The sequence below is a fragment of the Mycteria americana genome, chromosome 3 (assembly GCF_035582795.1).
Source record: "Mycteria americana isolate JAX WOST 10 ecotype Jacksonville Zoo and Gardens chromosome 3, USCA_MyAme_1.0, whole genome shotgun sequence".
Lineage (NCBI taxonomy): Eukaryota > Metazoa > Chordata > Aves > Ciconiiformes > Ciconiidae > Mycteria > Mycteria americana.
Window position 1 is genome coordinate 68458762 of NC_134367.1, and position 19338 is coordinate 68478099.

At 41.4% G+C, this 19338-nt stretch overlaps 2 protein-coding genes across 4 annotated transcripts in view; one reads left to right on the top strand and one right to left on the bottom strand.

Moving 5' to 3' along the window:
- ADAT2 (adenosine deaminase tRNA specific 2) lies at nucleotides 1-11001 on the bottom strand. Of its 2 annotated transcripts, none has more exons than XM_075498882.1 (6): nucleotides 10872-11001; nucleotides 10498-10602; nucleotides 2890-3040; nucleotides 2227-2333; nucleotides 456-528; nucleotides 1-337 (listed from the first exon to the last, which is right to left on the bottom strand). In XM_075498882.1, the coding sequence occupies exons 1-6, from the start codon at nucleotides 10923-10925 to the stop codon at nucleotides 297-299; spliced, it is 531 nt and encodes a 176-aa protein (XP_075354997.1). In that variant the 5' UTR covers nucleotides 10926-11001; the 3' UTR covers nucleotides 1-296. The 2 variants fall into 2 exon arrangements, with proteins under 2 accessions (XP_075354997.1, XP_075354996.1); XM_075498881.1 differs by having other exon boundaries at nucleotides 10498-10659; nucleotides 10872-10974.
- Nucleotides 10976-19338, top strand: part of PEX3 (peroxisomal biogenesis factor 3) — a 20760-nt gene continuing 12397 nt past the window's right edge. The window contains exons 1-3 of one of the 2 annotated variants that reach the window (XM_075498879.1): nucleotides 11002-11132; nucleotides 11723-11896; nucleotides 19178-19309. In XM_075498879.1, coding sequence (XP_075354994.1) covers nucleotides 19303-19309 — 7 coding nt within the window. In that variant the 5' untranslated portion in view covers nucleotides 11002-11132; nucleotides 11723-11896; nucleotides 19178-19302. Of the gene's footprint in view, nucleotides 11133-11722; nucleotides 11897-19177; nucleotides 19310-19338 lie in introns of both variants that reach the window. The other variant, XM_075498878.1, reaches the window with a different exon arrangement.

Below are 19338 nucleotides of genomic sequence, written 5' to 3' on the forward strand. Positions count from 1 at the left end.
TGCTGTGCAGAATGGCATCATTTTAATGGATCCATCTGGCTGTAAACAAGTGAACTTGAACCATGAATTTTCCTCTTTCTAAAAACAGCCATTTACTCTTCTGCTTGGTCATGTATGATCACAAGAAATCACATACATGGAAACGCAGGAACAGGTAGTAAGCATCCTGTTAGTAAAAACTCTGTACAGAACATTAGACATAGTTTAATTGGACTGTATGTTTTAAAAAAGAAGGACGCTGAAGAAACGTCACGTATCATTTTTTGGTTAAGTTTCTGTCTCCCATCAGTGTAGGGCTAATTACGATGGTCCTTTTTCCGTACTTTTGATTTTGGTGCTGCCAAGAAGAAACAGAAAGGGAGAAAAAACATCAGAAGTGAATTACAGTAATACCAATGCCAGCATTCTTTTAAATTAGGTTAGGATCAAAACGGATCCATTAATGTGAAACCTACCATTGGGATTTTCTTGTCTGTAGAAAGCTTTTAACATTTCCACTGCTTCTTTGGCACGATAGCCAGAAACGCACTGTTCAAATTAGAATGATGTTCATGAGCGCATCTGAGAATAACATATTCTATGCTTCACAATAATGCCTTAAGTACAGAATAATTGTAAACCACTGTACTGTCTATTCCACTAATTTAACACGTACCTTTATCTGGGGGTCAGAAAATCTCCTTTTCAGGTTGAATATCTCATATGTTTGAAAAATACTATGTTGAGGCTTACTAGAGTAAATAATTTCCCTAATAACTCAAAGATAGGCAAAACAAACTTTCTTATTAATGTGTTTCCAACTTACTTCATATAGTCTTCAAGCACTTGAAAACTAAGAGACATGCACGTAGGTATTCGTGGATAAGATTCCTACCAGACAACATGTGTCCACACGCCTATTCTTTATTCCTAACAGTCACCTCTCAGACCTTTTTGGTCCTTTGAAAATATTTTTCCAGGCCATGAACATTAATGACAAAGCGTTTAAATCTCACTAACACTAAATGAATCTGCACCCACACTAGAAAATAATGAATTACACCTATACATCCCACTGCAGTTGCCTACAGAAACAAAAGAAGGATCTGTAGTAGCAAGAATCTTCTCCTTTCTTTCTTCTGAACATATAGAAAAATTAAATACCACGTGCCATTGTTAGCAAATAAACACTCTTCCAGTACTGACTATACAAATTAATTCAGATGCTAGTCTCACAAACACCCTGACAGAAAGATGCTCAATATCTTTACACTGGACTGCCAAATAGTATCATCTTGCTGACTAAAATTCTTTCTGAGACTTGAGCCTTTAGTGCTTATTTACAATGCTGAAATATATTACTTATGTTTTACATTCATTAAATCATAAATGTTAAGTGTGGAAAAGAACTCTAAGAACCCTAATCAGTATCCTTGTATAAGGCAGGATCATCTACAACTGCGTATAATGTAACAAATATAATGCTATAAATACTCTCTATCTATATGTATGTATAGGTATCTAGGTATAGTGCTGTAAAATGTCTAGATTTGCGTATACTATACCTCCACTGAATGCTTGTTCAGCCTTTCTTAAATGACAGAGATGCCTCATTCTCCCCAGACACCCTGTTCCAGTCCTTCAGTATCCTTACTGTTCAGAAAGTTTCCTGATATCTAAACTAAATCTCCTCTGCTACTTTTGCAGTCCATATTTATTTTGGGATTTGAACTATATGAAGTAGATATAAGCTAATGCATTTTACCTCATATATGGATAGACTGGGAGCAGAAATACGATAACTTACAGTGGCTCAGCTAAAAACAAGTAACTTAGTAAGTTGGTGTTACTTGATCTTTATTGATTATGTGTTTGTACATTCTGCAGTTTAAAATAATTTTTCCCTCATCTCTTCCTGCAGCATACACTTACTGTTCTAAGTATTACACATCTTTTAGATATATTTATTCCTTACCTTGTTCCACAAGTATAATTCTTTCCTTTCCTCTTTGATGCATCCTTTTAAATATTTTAAGACTGTCATCAGGCCTTTCCTCAATTTTCTTTAATTTAAGGACTTAATTTTTTTTTTTTTACATTATTTTCTTGTAAAGTCAAGTTTACTTGACTTCTCATCATCTTTCATCTGAGTTCTCTTAAACTGATGCATAACATTTTCAAAGCATGGTAACAAAGCTAGGCACAGTACCCTAGCTGAAAAACAAAGGAAAACATTCTATAGCTTACTTCAAATGGTTCTCCTGTGTCTACCATATCATCAGATGAGATGCTCAAAACTGAGCCACAGCCTCCAAATCGCTCATTTCGACAGCCATATACGACCCGTGGAATTTATGTGAATGAGTTAAGGTATTAAGTGAAACGCAAGCAGGAAGTAAAGTAGCCTGATTTAAGTAGTCATTACATTTCACTAAAACGCGCTTGTACTTTTCAAACTAGATTAGTTTGCACTACAGTTCCTCCCTCAAAATTAGAACTTACTTCTGAGTAATGTAAGAGGTATTGCTGAAGATGCACATCCCGCCTTCCTCAGAAAAGGAGAAGCATGAACCCCAAAGCAGAGGCATACAAAGCCATGGTTTACCAGTTGTTGCAACATTCAAAGCTGAACACTGAACTGAGATTAGCTCATTTTACATAACAACAGATATCTCTACAATGTATTTTTACATCCCTAAGAGAAATCATTGTTTGTCATAATTGCACCATTTCTCTTTCATTCTTGAGTCTCTCACTATTTACCGTGCAGTAAATGGAGGTGGGTGCAGACTCTCAAACCATAAGATGGTACCCCTGTTGGCTTTGCCTGACAGTGTCAAGCCCTTCTCTGTGGGCTCACTGCCAAAAGAGTAACATTTTCACGTATGGTTTCCCAGCATGAAAGGATACTCATCAAGCGCACGGCAGCTGCACACATGATACAAGGCTCTACAGTAACATACAGTACTGACTGTGGAAACACTTCTGTATAATCTCTGTTGTGTTGCTTGCACCAGTCAAGGACCTGATCGATTGCCACCATTTCTGCATGTCGAGTAGCCTAGGAGACAAAAAGAAACGTTTTTGTAAAGTTTGCATTGATTCACAGCTTTAAGCTTCTCACTTATACAAACGTAAGTGAAATAAAATGTAATGTCATAAAATTATTCTTTCAAGTCAAAGGCATGATGGCCTGACATCTGATTTATTAATAATGCAATTATTTTCACTTCTGTTAAAGTAGTAATGTAATGCTTTCTTGAGAAGTCTCTTTTTAGTACACCTGTTTGCTGGTTCACGTTGCAGAAGAAATTTCATGCAGCCCAAATGGCAGAAGAAATACTCAGCCCAAGAACGAACGTATTCAACCTCAGTCTCATGTGCGGCACACACAAGATCCACAAGCACAAACCAGTTTTATCTTCTACCTGTTCCTAGGCAGAGGAGTCTGCTCAGAAGTTCTCCTCTCTCTGTCATGCCAGCATAGTAAGACAAGACACGAAAGCTGTACTTGGGACTTAAGGGACACACAAAGCCCAACAGAACAACTGATCTAGCCCACTGTGCTTCCAAGAGCAAGAATGCAGGCCGGGTTAATTTCTCTGGAAACACTAAGAAACTGCTCCTGCTTGGTACCTTTTCCTCCCTCTGACAATGTTACTGTGCCTGCATGGAATGAATATGCAATAATTTCAATATGCTTCTGGAACTGCTTGGCCTACTGTGTAGACACAGTATTTTCGGTTTGCATCAGGTTTAATGCTGCCTGGGAATGTGTACATGTACAGTAAGTCCCTCAAGTAATAGGCATGGATTACAGCATATGCTTGATTACAAAATGACAGAAGAATATTGATTTATCTTTTTTTAATCCAAGACAACTGAATGATGAGTATCTCAGAGGTGACAGCAATAGGTATGGCACAAAACCCTGAACAGAAAAGAAGTGTTGACTTTAATTGCAGAGAGACAAAAACAATCAGTAATGTCCTAGTATTGCTCTGGAATGTCTGCAGCAGTGGGTTTTGCCAATCAAAGGTCACAGCAAAAATATCACAAAGTACTACTTATGAAATGACTCTCTAGTTACAAAGCCTGATGCTTATTTGAATTAAGGCTGTTAGTATTTTCCTTCTTTTTAATCTATTCTGGGAAAAGGATGTTTTTGACACAGGCATTAGACTAAAACTTAATCAATCCAAATTATACTTGTAACTCTCCTACATGTGTCTTTATGTGACCTTAGATAACTTCCTCTCAATATATGAACTTGGGTTAACACTTTAGCACTGTGAAGATCTGTGGTGATAACTGTGAGATGCTCTACAATATATGGCAAAGGACTCAAGTATAAGTAAGTTAGAGGTAAGTTTAATACTGTTTAAAAATGTTTTAAAACTCCTACAGAGGTCTACGTTTCCTATGCCTACATTAGCAAATACTGCAGCACAAGAGGAGTGTATCTGTAGAGCAAAACAGAGCTGAGGACTCAACACCAATTCAAGGGAGTTCACACTGGCCTAGCTCCACTTTAGTCCCATGGATGGTATATTCCCAGCGACAGCTGGAGTGCATTAGGTATGGTCCCCAAGTGCATCTTTTCAGTATAGTTTCATCTGAAAGGACAGTTTGCCATCTCTGAGACACAAACCAAAGCATGGTAAGCAGACACAATCAAGAAATTTATTCCATGAGTGCACTTGTGATCTGAACTAACATAGTAATGAACCCACTTGGAATTAGAACATGGATCTGAATCAATATGCAGACATGATTCCTCAAGACCTGCTAGTGAAATGTTGCCACGAAGGTTCCTTAGGGGAATAAATGAGATCACACCAGCTGAAGTCTCAGTACACACACCTTAGAGACACAAACCACAATGCCCTCCAGCAGAATGATGCCTTAGAACTACTACAGCTACTGTAACTCGCAAGTCTAAGTTGTGGCTATTCTAATTTTGTGCCCCTCAGATCAGAAGAGGCATAAATACCATATTGGCTTTTCAACTCCTGAGCATGAATTGAAAGCACATAAGCAATAAGCCTTCAATACTGGAAGAAAACATGCCTCTAACCTATGACACTGCTTTATACTGAGTCCACCAAGTAGCTTTTAGGCCTCTGCTGATCTTGGGAGTACAAGTTAAGAAAAAACATGCAGCTGCTGTAAGTCATACCGGCTTCTGCAGTAATAGAAGACAGCTACACAAAAGAGATTACGCTAATATAGAATATTACTAGACTCCAGTGCATCTGCATCTGAAGTAATACATACTGGTTTGGTCATCTCACCTCATGAAGACATGATAACACCAGGACAAATTCACCACAGGGTGAGAAAGGATTATCCAAGTTACAGAATAGTCTCCATACAGAGCCTAACTAGACTACGGCTCTTAACTCACCAGATACAGTCATTAGTTTTCCAAGTTAAGATGACTACAGTTAGAGGTTTATAAAAAAAAAAAATCAAGAAAAATTGTGGAAAAGCAAACAGTAAATTGTTATTTATTATTTCTCATAACAAGTGGGCACCCAATGAAATTATCAGGCAGCAGATTTAAAACAAACAAAAGGAAGTACTCTTTCACAAAGCACATAATTAAATTGTGGAACTCATTGCCACAGGATGCTATGGAAGCCAAAAACATAAATGAGTTCAAAAAAGGTTTAGACAAATTCATGGAGGATATGTGCACAGACAGCTATCAGAAACAATGATCCAGATACAGTTTTGAGCTCTGAAAGTCCCTAAGCTATTCGCTTTCAGAAGTGGAAAGGATATGCAAGGGGCAGGTTTACACTACTCTCTTCTTGTTTCTTGAGCTCCTTCTGTAAGCATCTGCTAAAGGTCCCTCTTAAAGACAAGATACAGGGGAAAAACTGACCTTCCAGGTCTGTCTTAAGATTTTATTTTGTATTGAGCTATGACTAGATAGTCTTTTTTTATTGACTTGCTGCGTGTAAAATAGCATACAAAAAAGATTATTTTCATTTTGAGTCACTAACTCAATAAGTTTCTGTAAGCCCCTACTGTTTTTTAACTTTCCCAATCTTATATGTTATTTTAAAGCCAAGAAAACAAAAGCAGATAAAAGTAGCAAGAGAAAAAGTGGCAAATGGTGTTCCAAGGAGAAATTATTTGAAGCTGACGTCAGTGGGGAAAAAGCCTTGACAAAGCCTTAAAATAGTGCCCCAAACTGTGGCAAATGTTTTATAGACAAATAAAGATACCATCAGTGCCCTGAAAAGCTTACCTTCTAAATCTTAGACAAGAATTAACAAGTGAGAGTAAAGGGGGCCAAAGCTCCAAGTTCTATATTATCTTGTGGCTTCATTAGTAATTTAAGAGTACAAACAATACTTCATTTTCAATTACCGCGTACCGTACTTGCAAGATGATCTGGGCAAAGACACATGCTACAATGACCCAACAGAAGATAACAGAGAAGTCTGCATGTATCAACAAAGGACCGAAGACAGACAGCATTTTAGCGGGAAGCGAATGATTGCATCACACATGGGAATAAAGATGCCAAGAAAAAAAAAAAAGGAGTTCTAGTTGGGAAGGGTCACGTATGTTATAAGGAAGAAAATCTGCAGGTTGGTCTGAGGCAAGACTGTGAACAAGCAAGTGTGGGAGCTGCCAGAGGAAACACAGTACTGGCACAAGCTTCTGACTGCATCACCAGGCTGTTGAAAACGAATGTCTTACACAGACATTTGTTGCACTATTGCCCGATGAATACAAGTAATGACATGCCTAACTATTTTGAAATGCTGATGCCACAGCCATGCTCCTAAAAAATAAAATAAAACAAACACAGCTGCATATAAACTCCCTTCTTCCAACAGCAACTTTTTCCAGAAGAATGTGATGATGATCAATAATTTTGCAAATAACTTCCACAGAGTAAGCGGCAGTATCTCTGTCTTTAATGTGTTCTGCTATGGACATGCAGGGCAGAAACAAAGTATGCAGGGGGACAGGAGACAGACTGAAAAAATTGGAGAGCTTTCAGCAATTAAATCTTTTCGCCAAAATAAGCAGTTTCAGAACAGAACAGAAGAGGGCATAAAGAAGACACTACCTGCTCCTAACTCCAGTCAGTTAGATCAGAGGATGCAGGGATTTACTTAAGGAGAAGACAGGGAATTTGACACAAAGCCTAGTGGCAAGTTGGTTCCTGAGCACGGGCAAAATTGTAGGGAAAGACTGCAGATCTAACTGGATAAATGATCATTTTTTAAAAGTGGAAAGAAAGCTTGCAAGGAGTGAAAAAAGCCAATAGCAAAGGCTAAGAAGAATTGCCAAATGTCAACCTTGCAAAACAAATTACATAAAAAGTAAAAATGTCTTGAGATAAAACGTGAAAAATGAGTTAGAACTACTACAGTGACTTGAGATGACGCTCAAATATAACTATAGTACTACTCCAAAACAAAATTAATATTTGCTTTTTCAATAAAAAGGATTCAGAGAATGTGGTCAAAAGGCAGAATAAGAGTATGGAATCAGAAATTACAGCATACGGGATACAGAATTATGATGTTAAAATGATGAAATTGCCTAGGGCATGGAAGAGGGATGAGGGGCAAAAACCCAAGTTGATAGATCATCTCCATCAGAAAAATACTAAAGAACTCGTGCATGAGGCTGCCAATCCCATAACAATGCTTTTGACATATCAAGGGAGAGTATCACGTGACTGAAACCTGTCAGAGCAATCAGTCACTGTAATGAAAAATAGGAAGGACATACAATCCTGACATCTACAGATCCAGGATAGTCTAACAGCAAAACATGCAACATAACAAACTTTGACGGTAGTATTATAAGGGCTAGTCTATAAAAGGGAAATCAAATAAAATACAACGTGGATTTACATAAGATAGCTGACACTAAATTAACCTAGTAACTTTCTTTGACAAATGAAAAATTTTCTTTTTTCTAGGCAAGAGAAACACCAATCTCAGCTCTCTGAACATCTACAAAGCACCTGGCACAGCACAACACGTGAAATTATTGTCAGTCTGGGGAAAAGAGCATAGCACAAGAAATGTAAGGTGAGCAAGCAAAGAAGAGACATTCTAGTGAAAGGAGAAATATTTATCCAGAGGGAACTAATTAGCAAAGATGCTCAAAGATAATTTTGCTTAAATGTTCTCAGTTGTGACATTGGCATTAACTGGAGAAACACCTACAGAAAATAGCTAACGATGTGATGTCTTTCATGTGATAAACAACATCATCAGAAGAGACTGGGTGAGAGTATCACTCAAGAATTGAATGGCCTTATAGATGGGAGTAAAAATAAAAAAAAAAAAAAAAAAAACAAACAAATGAGGAATAACAAAACAGCATTAAAGACCAAGGCAGCTCCAGAAAAAATGGGTGGACGTATTTCCAGGAAGAGTGGGAAGTATTATTGTTATCAAACAAGGCACAAGAGAAAGTCCATCATCTGGAATAAAGTACACAGTTCTGGTTAAGTGAATTCAAGAAAGATGAATCAAAGCTGGAATGGATGTATACAAGAATTACTAGAACGAACACAGAAAAGAAGCCTATCTTCTGAGAGGAGATTAAACAGCTGGCTTGGGGAAAACAGGGGGGGGAAAAAAAGGCCAAAAGGGAATATAACTTTAAATACCTCCAAGCTATGTAAAATAAAGGATGATGCTGGCACAAGAACAGAGAGATAAAAACAGACCATAAAAAGTTTAAAACTGGAAATTGGATGTTTTCTAGCCATCTGAGGAATGATGTTCTGGAGAATTCCTCCAATGTGATGTGGGACAAGAAATTAGTTTCAATGGACCTTGACAAATTTATGATGTCTGCTGGAACTGCCTCAATGGTTCAAGAGGGGTTTTTTCCCCAGGATTGTTCCTAAATAATGCCAGAAATCATTAGGAGAAAACTGAAAACAATTTCCTGCATTCACATTTCCCAGCAAGTGCCTCTTTCAAGCTCACATTTTCTTTTAGACTATATGGAGCAATTAGGTATCTGATACAAAATTTAGAAGCACTGAATACCCAGCATTTCCAATCACTATAATGTAAGCATTTATGAAAATTAAGCCACAAACGAACTGAAACTTGAGCTAAACAGAAATTGAAAAAAGGACTGGCTTCCAAAGATATTAACAGTTTACTGTTTCCAAAATGCAGATGAATTTTTGAAATGAGGCTGCTTGGATTTAAGTACATACCTTCAGACGACCCCGATGTTAACACAAAAAAAGTCCGAAAGCTTCCCTAATATTTTTAAGCTGAATCTAGTTTTATCATCAATCTTGTCAATTGCGTTCCACCTGTGTGATTTTTACACAGCCTTAATATCTCTGGGAGAATTTTCCTAAGAAGTGTCTGCTTCCCCACAATGTTTACACTGATTTAACTTGAAATACCTAGCTTCTCTGCCATCTGACTTTCTTCAGTTGTATTAGAATTATTTTAATACGTTATGGATTGTCCTGTAGCACAAGTTAGTAAAAATGAATCATTTTTACTGTTACATTTTTGAGCTTAAAGAACTCATTTGCACCTTTCATTATATTTTCAGATTTGAGACATCGAATATAAGTTACAGCCAGATCCTGCAATCAGATCCATTTATGCAAAACTTCCAGTTGCACAAAATCCCTGTTGGCTTTAATGGGTCTCTCAGCACGTATGAGATCTAATTTGATGGCTAATGTTGCAAGCATCATCTAAAATTTACAAGCAGTATTTTTTAGAAAGAACAACTTTGTCAAAGGAACAGTTTTTGTAAACTAAACATGAGACTTTGTTAGCCTACACATTCTGTAACTCGACACAACTTCCCAACTCCTTCTCTTACCCCTGCCCCTTCCAAAATGAGGCTATTATTTATTTATTCCTTTATTTGTATGGCAGTTTTCCTAGAAAAGCAACAGAGCTGGATTTGCAGTTTATATTTCATTGCTTTTCAGATACCCTTATCACATAGCATGAAAACACCAGTTTGCTAACACAAACTGTTTCTGGAGTGTCTATAGAAGGAATTTCAACAGAAAGGCCGCAGAGGTCACTCTTAACCCCCAGGTGACTTTAAAGGCCCTCAGAGAGCACGTCTGAAACCTCAACACCTTCCAGGAGCGACAGCGTCTCCAGTTTACACCACGACTCCACGGTCTTCCCTGCTTTGCTTTCTATCCCGGTACTCCTGGCACCCGCTTGCTTTCTCACCGCAGCTGGGCGCCGAGACGACGCTTCCCGAGAGCCGCCCGTCATCTCCCCGCAGCTTCCGCGGCGGCCGGGGCTGGCACAGCCGAACCGCGCCCGGCACAGCCGAACCGCGCCCGGCACAGCCGAACCGCGCCCGGCACAGCCGAACCGCGCCCGGCACAGCCGAACCGCGCCCGGCAGGCGCCGCAGCGGGGCCGCCGCAGCCAGGCGCAGGGCGGGCGGCAAAGGCGGCCTCGCCGGGCCCCCCCGGGACCCCCTCGCCCGGCCCCGCCCCGGGGACCCCCTCGCCCCGACTCACGTTCTTCGTCTCGTTGACCTCGTTCCCGCCCCTCCCTATCACCTCGCCGTTGTACACCAGGAGGCAACCGACGGGAACCTCCCCCTTCTCCAGCGCCTCTTTAGCCTGCAGGACAGACAGACAGACACAGACAGACAAACGCAAGGAACCGGACAACGTTACCTGCGGGAGGCACGAGACAGGTTTTAACGAATCCCCATTCTCCCGCCCCCTCAGCGCTGCCGTGAGGGAGGCCCCGGCCCGCCCGCCCCGGGGCTCCCGCTCCCCTCAGGCCTCCTCCGAGGCTTCCCCCAGCGGGAGCGCGAAGCGCGGCCGCCCGCACCCCTCACGGCCGGGGGGACAGCGGGAGCACCCCGACCCTCGCCCGCACTGACCACGTCGAGGGCCTGGTCCATCCACGCCACTACCGCCGCCTCCTCCTCCTCCATGGCCGGCACCGGCAGAGCACGGGCGGTGTTTCCGGGGGGCCGGGCGGCGAGGCACCGCGGGCGGGGCCGCTGCCACCGCCCCTTCCGCCGACGCGGGGAGGCGAGGCGCGGCCGGGCCGGGCCGGGCGCGCAGGATGCTCCGGTCCCTCTGGAGTTTCCTCAAGCGGCACAAGAAGAAATGCCTCGTCCTCGGCACCTTCCTCGGCGGTGAGTGCCCGGCAGCCGGGCTGAGGGGCGGCGGCGGTGGTGGTGGGCGATAACAGGGCTCGGCGCGGAGCCGGCCTCGGGGCCGTGGGGCCTCGCCGCTCCCTTTGACGTGCTCCCCGTTCCCGCTGGGTGGGGGGGCCCACCTCAGAGGTAGCGCTCGGCCGCTGAGCCCGACGAGCCCCCGGTGGTCAGGCGAGCTCCCCGCTGGCAGGAAAGCTTGTCTGCCGCCGGGCGAGCTCGGTGCCGGCCGCTGGCGTGACCGGCCCGGCGGTGCCGTGGGCCTGGCTGGCCTCGTCCCTGCATCGCCGCCGCTGTGGGCGGTGGGCTGTTGCGCAGGGAGCTCCGCGGTGGCGTGGAGCAGCCCTTCTCCTTGCTGGTGACACCAAAACGCAGCCGCTGACCGCCTTTGGGAGACCTCAGGTGGCGGGAGCATATTTTTCTCATAGGGAGGAGGATCTAGACGTCGTCCCGTAAGCACTGAAAGAGAGGGATTCAAGTTGTCTGGGTGTTCTTCCGGCGGGCGTTTGTGTTGGTTTGAAACGACATTTGACTGTGCAAAGTGTGGGTGACCTTTGCGTTACTATTTTTAGGATAGAGGATGAAAGCCTGTACTTTTAAAAGGGACTTGTGCATTGAGGTGGATTGTCAAATATAAACTAACTGCAGACACCAAACTTTACTGGAGAGGAGGATTTACATTAATTATTCAAGCCGTTCTTTCTCCCTTAAGACTCTTCTCTAACCCATAGGGTGGTTATGGTCTGGTAAGCTCTTCCTTTACTTGGAGTTATTATAGGGTTATTTTTAGTCAGAATTGGATTTAAAGTAACACCTTGGATCTATCTCTCTGTTTAATAATAAAGTGCATATCTGTGCAGCTGTAGATTAGATACTCCTCAGAGAGTACAGCCATGTCTTTGCATGCTCAGTTATCAGATGTACTTATATCTTATGCAAATGACACAGAACTAAATATTACAGAGTTGCGAAGGGAAGTTTGTATTTGTTTATACCCACTGGAACTTGCCTGAACAGTTAAATATTCTCAGGGGTGCAGGGTTTTTGCAGTACATTTTGTCTCGTATTCAGGTGAGGTCTCTTGTGAAGGTAAATTGTATATACTTCTGACTTGCCTTGGTTTTTGTGTCCTCTGCATCCTTTCAGCGTGAATTCCTTCTGTGTTTTTCCAAAGAGCGCCAATTAATACACAAAGTACTTGTCAGACCACTTCTTCAGCTCACCCCTTCACCTGCAGGTTTTCTGACTCTGCAAGTACAGCAGAACATAATGTTTACCGGTTTCTGAGCCACCACACTTACAGCCCACCATGTTAAGTAAACGGTTCTACTTTAATATACAAGGCTGTAACCTGCAAGCTGTTCCCCCTCCCCTTCAACTGTCTTTGTGAGAGTGGTGGGCGGATAAATGGGAATAGTAAAAACTTCAGTTGTCCCGGTTTCAGCTAGTAAACATGGATCAACGTCCAAGTGGGAAAGCAGATATCGGCGAGCTTGTGGCTCTTGGGAGTCCTCACAGCCTGAAATCCTAAATTCATCGTGTGTAAACAGCCCTCTGCCAGCCTCCAGACCATGCTAATATCACTGAATTTGCACCTTTTTCTTTATGATCGGTGCTGTTTATGTACAGTTCAGTGTCACTTTCACTAAAATGCTACTGACTGGATGAGCTACACTTAAAACAAAAATAATCAGGGACTAAAATAAAGTCATTTAAACTATGACCAATCCAAAAAACCCCAAGATGCTCCTCTTGTAACAAGCGTTTCAGCTTCTGACTGAAAATGTTGAACTATGCTGTCATTGCCTGCAGCATGGATCAAGTACCTGTTTCCTCAGGCTGTGTTGTATTTGAGGGCTGTAGCGAACTGCTTTTTTGTATTTGAGACTCTGTAGTTAATCAGGGCATCCACAAGCAGGGGAACATCATTAGCTGCAACTTGCACCATGGTATTTTAGGGCAGCCTGGGAGATGGAGGGATTTACTGCAGAGTGCTGCACTACAGTTGTTCAGCAGCTGAATCTTGAGTGCTTTGGCCATCTACATATTAGTTATGGATCAGACCTTAAAATAACTCCAGGAGCTATGGTAATGCCACCGCCAATGAATCAGAACTCTGAGATCCACAACAGACTCTCCTCCAAAAAATACCGCCTAACGTTGAAAGGTAGAATGCAAATTTACATCGCTGCTTGTACTTGAAGACAGAATATTTGGAAGTGGCTGAATGATTTCAGAAAAGCATCCAAATCTGCTGATTTAATACCAGAGACTGGAATCTACATCTCTCTGGTATTTGTTTCGTTTTTCTAAGAGCTGTAGGTGCATTTTCTGGGAAGGAGGATGTAACAAGAAAAATGAGACATCACAGGGTTTAATGATTTTAAGTCTTTAACTGGCACATGGTCAGAGATTAATGTGAATATTTAATGATTCGTTAGACAGTACAAAGGAGTCTCTACATTATTATTGATACAGTGTTGTATCAATGTTGTGTTACTGAAGAATTTCTGCACCAAAATCTGAGTTGGTTGGTAGCCTTTCCTCTGTTCACTGAGATGGATTCCTTGTGTGTTATCAGTGGTTGTCATTCTTAGTGTAATTTCTGTCAATCCCAACACTGCAACAGATTTTTCTGCTTATGAAGATACAAAACTCATAAAATAAGAGCTCAAATTGAGGGAAAAGCAACTGAAATAGGTGTAATTTTCCCATAACTGTAGAGCGGGGTTGAGAAGACCTCAATTTAGCAAAGACTCTGTACAAACCCTTTCTTCAGAAGTCTGTTCTTTTAGCAATATAAGTAAATTGCATACTAAAAAGACTTAAGTCTCTTCAAGGAAGGAAAATCTAGTGCTCTGGGATCAAACCCACTAGAAATATTTAAAGTAGAGGGCAGGCTAGCATGAGGGAGCTGCAAGGATGTGTTATGTTCACTTGTTCTTATTGGATAGGTAGATTTACCTTAAAGGGGTTTCTGTCTCAGTGCTCAGCATTCAGAGCAGATTTCGATGGATATTACAAAATGATTCACTGTTGAAATTCTCTCATTGCAGCAGAAGAGCAAGTTCAGGGTGTGTCTGCAGTGTATGGTTCTGATTTCAGTGGTGAATGAATTATTGCTCAGTTTCATCTGTTGCAACCTTCAGCTTGTAGAAAGAGCGTTTCAGTTCAGAAGTCTGTCTGCTTGAAGGTTGTCTTGGTTTGTGAGTGAGTGCAGGGGCGTTAAATAGATTTTGGTGGGACTTAGTGGTGCCAAGAGAATAAGGCTTTAGAGCCTTTTTATTTTAAATATGGTTTTCAGCCATAATGGGACAGTTGTATGTCAGTTGATGCACAGCTTGCTTGTACACAAGGACAAACCACAACTTACGGAGCTGTTGATGTTCTGGAAGGATGCAGGCTTCTGTGTGTCAGCACAATTTCTACATAATGAAATTCTTAAAACCGAAAATTTTCCCTGAATTTTTTTTCAGAGGGAAGTATGGCAGTGAGTGTAAAGGTTACATAGGGTTGTAAAGATGTTTCCTGAAAACTTGATGCCTCCTAGTTACCAATCCCACCCTTCTGCTCATCTTTCCATTCCACTTGTGAAGAAAGTAAAGGGCTGAGGGAGAGGTAAGCCATAACTTATGTGATATGAGAAATATCCTACCTGTTCGATGCCACTGGCATGAATATGTAAGAGCCTGCAGATTTTGTAAGCTACTTCCATTACTTACATTTAAATGGGAAGAGACTATACGATGCTACAGCTGAAGAGGGCTACAGAGACAAACTGGAGCATATTTATCTCAATTCACTGTTAATAGATGAATCAAAGCGTTGCTTCCACAGGATATGGGTACTGTAGACCCCAGGCGTTCCCAGTGTTGCAGGACAGTGTCATGGTTTAACCCTGGCCAGCAACTAAGCACCACACAGCTGCTCACTCACTCCCCCCTCCACACCCCAGTGAGATGGGGAAGAGAATCGGAAGGGTAAAAGTGAGAAAACTCATGAGTTGAGAGAAAAACAGTTTATTAATTAAAAAAAGAAATAATAATAATGATAATAAAAAATTGTAAGGGGGGGGATAACAGAGAGAAAAATAAAACCCAAGAAAGACAGGTGATGCAAGTGAAAACAATTGCTTACCACCAACCAACCGATGCCCAGCCAGTCCCTGAGCAGCGGCTCCCCGGCCAACCTCCCCCCTAGTTTATTGCTGAGCATGACGCCATATGGTATGGAATAGCCCTTTGGTCAGCTGGGGTCAGCTGTCCCAGCTGTGTCCCCTCCCAGCTTCTTGTGCCCCCCCAGCCTCCTCGCTGGTGGGGTGGGGTGAGGAGCAGAAAAGGCCTTGACTCTGTGTAAGCCCTGCTCAGCAGTAACTAAAACATCCCTGCGTTATCAGCACTGTTTCCAGTACAAATCCAAAACATAGCCCCATCCTAGCTACTATGAAGAAAATTAACTCTACCCCAGCCAGAACCAGCACAGACAGCCAATACAAATGTAAATACATTTCACTTCATAGATCAGTTTTAAAGCAGTATGAATTGTCGTTCAAGATCCTCACTGAGATTCCTGTATCTAAAGGTTCTGGCATCAGGTGATGTAATCCTAGTTTTTACTACTCATCTGTTTTGGAACCCTCTGTGAATCAGAAATGTTGGGACTATAATTGTTTGCATAGTTCACATTTTAATGAAGGCAGAAAAAGGTTTACGTAGAAATTATCCTTTGGGCAGTCTCATTATTGCTGAATTTTCTTAATTCCTGGTTTTGTATGGAACATGTGGGAAAGATTCAGTATGAACTTCCATCTATACAACGGTTTAGCTAATTAGACGCGAGTAAAATGTTGCTGCTGCCCCTTTTTGCAGACCTCCTATCCCATACTGAGAGGTGAAATTGAGTTATATTAGCTATTGTAAAAAGTTGGTGTCCACTTTGCTTGTTTATAACAACACAGACTTTCAAAATGTCAGTTTAGTTTCTTACGGTTATGTTAGCTGACTTGATAATTATGGCAGTTCCTGGGATGTGGCTTTCTCCGGTCCTGCTTCCAACTCCAAGTGACGATATTTTCATGTGATGCATTCAGCCTGGACTTCTTAGAGTCTGTGTTATTTTCAAGTCTTCTGAATTAATGCTACATGTATCAATATAGATACACATGGTAGTTCTAAAGTAAAATGTGAACGCACATGCAGACCGATTTCCGGACTGGCAGCTCCTTGACATGTCCCATAAGCCAGAGACTTGCAGAAGCTCTGATGCTGCATTCAGGCACGAGTGACTAGTGGGCAGAAGTTCGTTGTCAGAAACGAGACTCAAATTTCCCAAGTGCGGTGCTGTGTCCTCCAGGCAACTTAGAGGCACTTGCAAGCCATGCAGTTTATTGACAGAGGCAGTCTGCTGCTGACATCCAGACTTTTTTGTTGTTCATTGGTTTTGCTTAAGCTGTGTGGATGGTGTAACTTTTACTTTGGCTAACTTCTAATGCATTGCATTCCCAAAGATGAAGATGACATTGGAATAAATCATATCTGTTAGTGATGGGTCAAAGTTACGGCTTAGTTCAGGGGAGGAAGGGAGAAATAAGACCACCAGTAGCTGGTATTGCATCATTTTAGACAAGTGTTTTTTCTGGAAACTCCTTGTTAAACCTGGATGACTGCTAATGCAACTTTGGACACTCGCAAGGCACAGCAGTTCTTAGTGCAGAGTAATCACACAGCTTTAACAATCCAGTATTAAGCAATTAGGTGTCTCAATCTTAATTATAAAAGTGCTGCTCCAGCATATCACTCAAGGGCATGCACATGATTCTTCTTGAATTGTTTGTATGTCTGCCTGTGTCCTGTGTACATGCAGGAAGAGTCTTTTTTTATATACTTATGAGAGCTTTCTGCCACAAAACCTGGAGTTAAAGGATTTATTTTGGGGGAGAAAAATAAACAAAAGTAGTCATTTGAACAAATGACTATGAATGTAATGTGAAAAATGTGGTGGGATAAAATGATTGTAAAAAATCTTGTGTTCAAAAATTATTTGCTAATACTGAAAAAATTGTTGCTGTTTCAGTATGTTAGCTGAAAAAAAAAAAATTAGTATCCTGACAGTTGTGTTCTAAATACATATTCTTGGCAGGAATTGATAATTTTTTAGAGAAAAATAATCTAATTGTTATTTATGAAGTCTCGATTAACAATTTACAGTAGTAAAATTGTATTTTATGTATATGGAACCATAATATTAAAGTTTGCATCTAATGGAGTGAATCTTCCACATGGCAAATGCTCAGTCTGCCTAAAGGCTGAAGCAAGAGAGAGTGACTTCCCCATTTTTATTTTGTGAGGCTTTTGGGAAATAAATGGAAGTGACTGTGGTTGTTCCAAACTGGTCTGGCTTGTAGTTGCCTATTGGGAAATACAATGCTGATATGAATAGCCGGATTTTCTTGCAACCATGAATATTGGGGCACAAAGTTGACAAGCCTTTTGAAATACTGATGATAGTTTTGGAGAATGCATTGAAAGGTTTTAATGATCTAAAAAATGTAGCTGAATTCAAAATCTTGGGGAGTTTGGGGTTTTGTGGTTTTTGTTTGGGTTTTTTTTTTGTTTTAGTTTTTGTGGATAGGGCTTATAAAAATAGTTTTAAAACTTTCAGCATTCAGCAACTGTTAAATGCCTCATTCATTCAGATATTAACTTCCAAATGTGAAAATTGAACTTTGAACAAAGCTTTGTAGCTCTATGTTTACGACTTTTGGAAGTGCTTGGTGGAAGAAAATAGAGACTTGATTTGATATTCAGATTTCTTCTGTGTACCATTATTGACTTGATGGAGTTGGAGCTGACACTCTAGAGGAGTTTCAGTACTTAGGGGATTGCTCCCCAGTGGACAGAAGACGATCAGCTTGTACAATAGTCTTTTCTGCTTGGGTTTGTTCCACTGTTATCTCTCCGTCCTCTCCCCCCCACCCCCCCCAATTCTTTCATGAGAGAGCATGGGAAGAGCTTGTTATGCGCCTAAATATGCAACTGCTGCTAGCAGTGCATACAGGAGGCAGCAAATGAACTTGATAGACAGGAGGTGTTATGAGAAGCCCTGGGTGGAGGGGAAGAAATCCAGGCAAAGCAGCTTGCAGTGGGCAAAGGTGCTAAGGATAAGTATAGAAGACATAGTGGTATCTTGAGGAATGGCTTAGAAAGGGGGACGGAGATGAGGAAAGATGAGAAGAGGGCTGTGGGAAGCCTGGAGGAATCTCTGAACCCCTGGTGGTGTGGGAAGAGCGGTTGGGGGAAACTTCCCAGGGATGTATGTTGGGAGAGGAGGAAAAGTAGAGCAAAAATTTTTGTTGGGTCTTTGTGGAAATGGAGATTCATAGTGAGGGTGATGAGGGATGATCAGATCCTCAAGGGCAGGAGAAGAGTGGGGCTGGAGAGTAGGAACCAGGCATGGTAAGAAATAAAGAGGGCCACAGTCAAACCTCACTGACGCTAAGGTTCCTCCTATGGACAAGTTTCAGGACCAAACGAAGGAGGTGTTGGTCTGTAACATTTTTCTCTTATGTGATTTTTAAGACTTGACTTTTATCTCTAACTTCTGCTAATTTTAGAAGATATCCTTTAAAAAAAATTAAATTTTCATCCATCTCCAGACCTGTGCATGTCAGTTCCTTTTCTCTGTTCTTTGTTTTTGTTACCCTGCATTTTTTCTCTTCCCAATATTTGCTTCAGTCTCTCCAGTACTAGTTGTTCACATTGCAGTAGTACTAAAAATGCTTTGAAAGGCAAGGTATCTCTTCTCAGGAAAATTTCCTATACTGATTCAAGTCACTACCCTTGACATTTTAATTAATTTTGAAAACATTATTTCTGACTATTACTTTGTCAATCAGTATTAAAATACTCAAGACCCACATATCCCAAAAAAACCACTATGCACCCTTATGGTTTAAAATCAAAGAAGGGGGCTGAAGGGGCCTTCCTCACATTTTTAAAGCAGCTTGTAATATGAAAATCTCTCTGTAGGAGTCTATTTACTGGGAAAATATGGGCAGAAGAAAATCAGAGAAATCCAGGAACGAGAGGCAGCTGAATACATCGCCCAAGCACGAAGGCAATATCATTTTGAAAGTAATCAGAGGACATGCAATATGACAGGTAAGATAAGGAAATAGCTACTGTTCTTG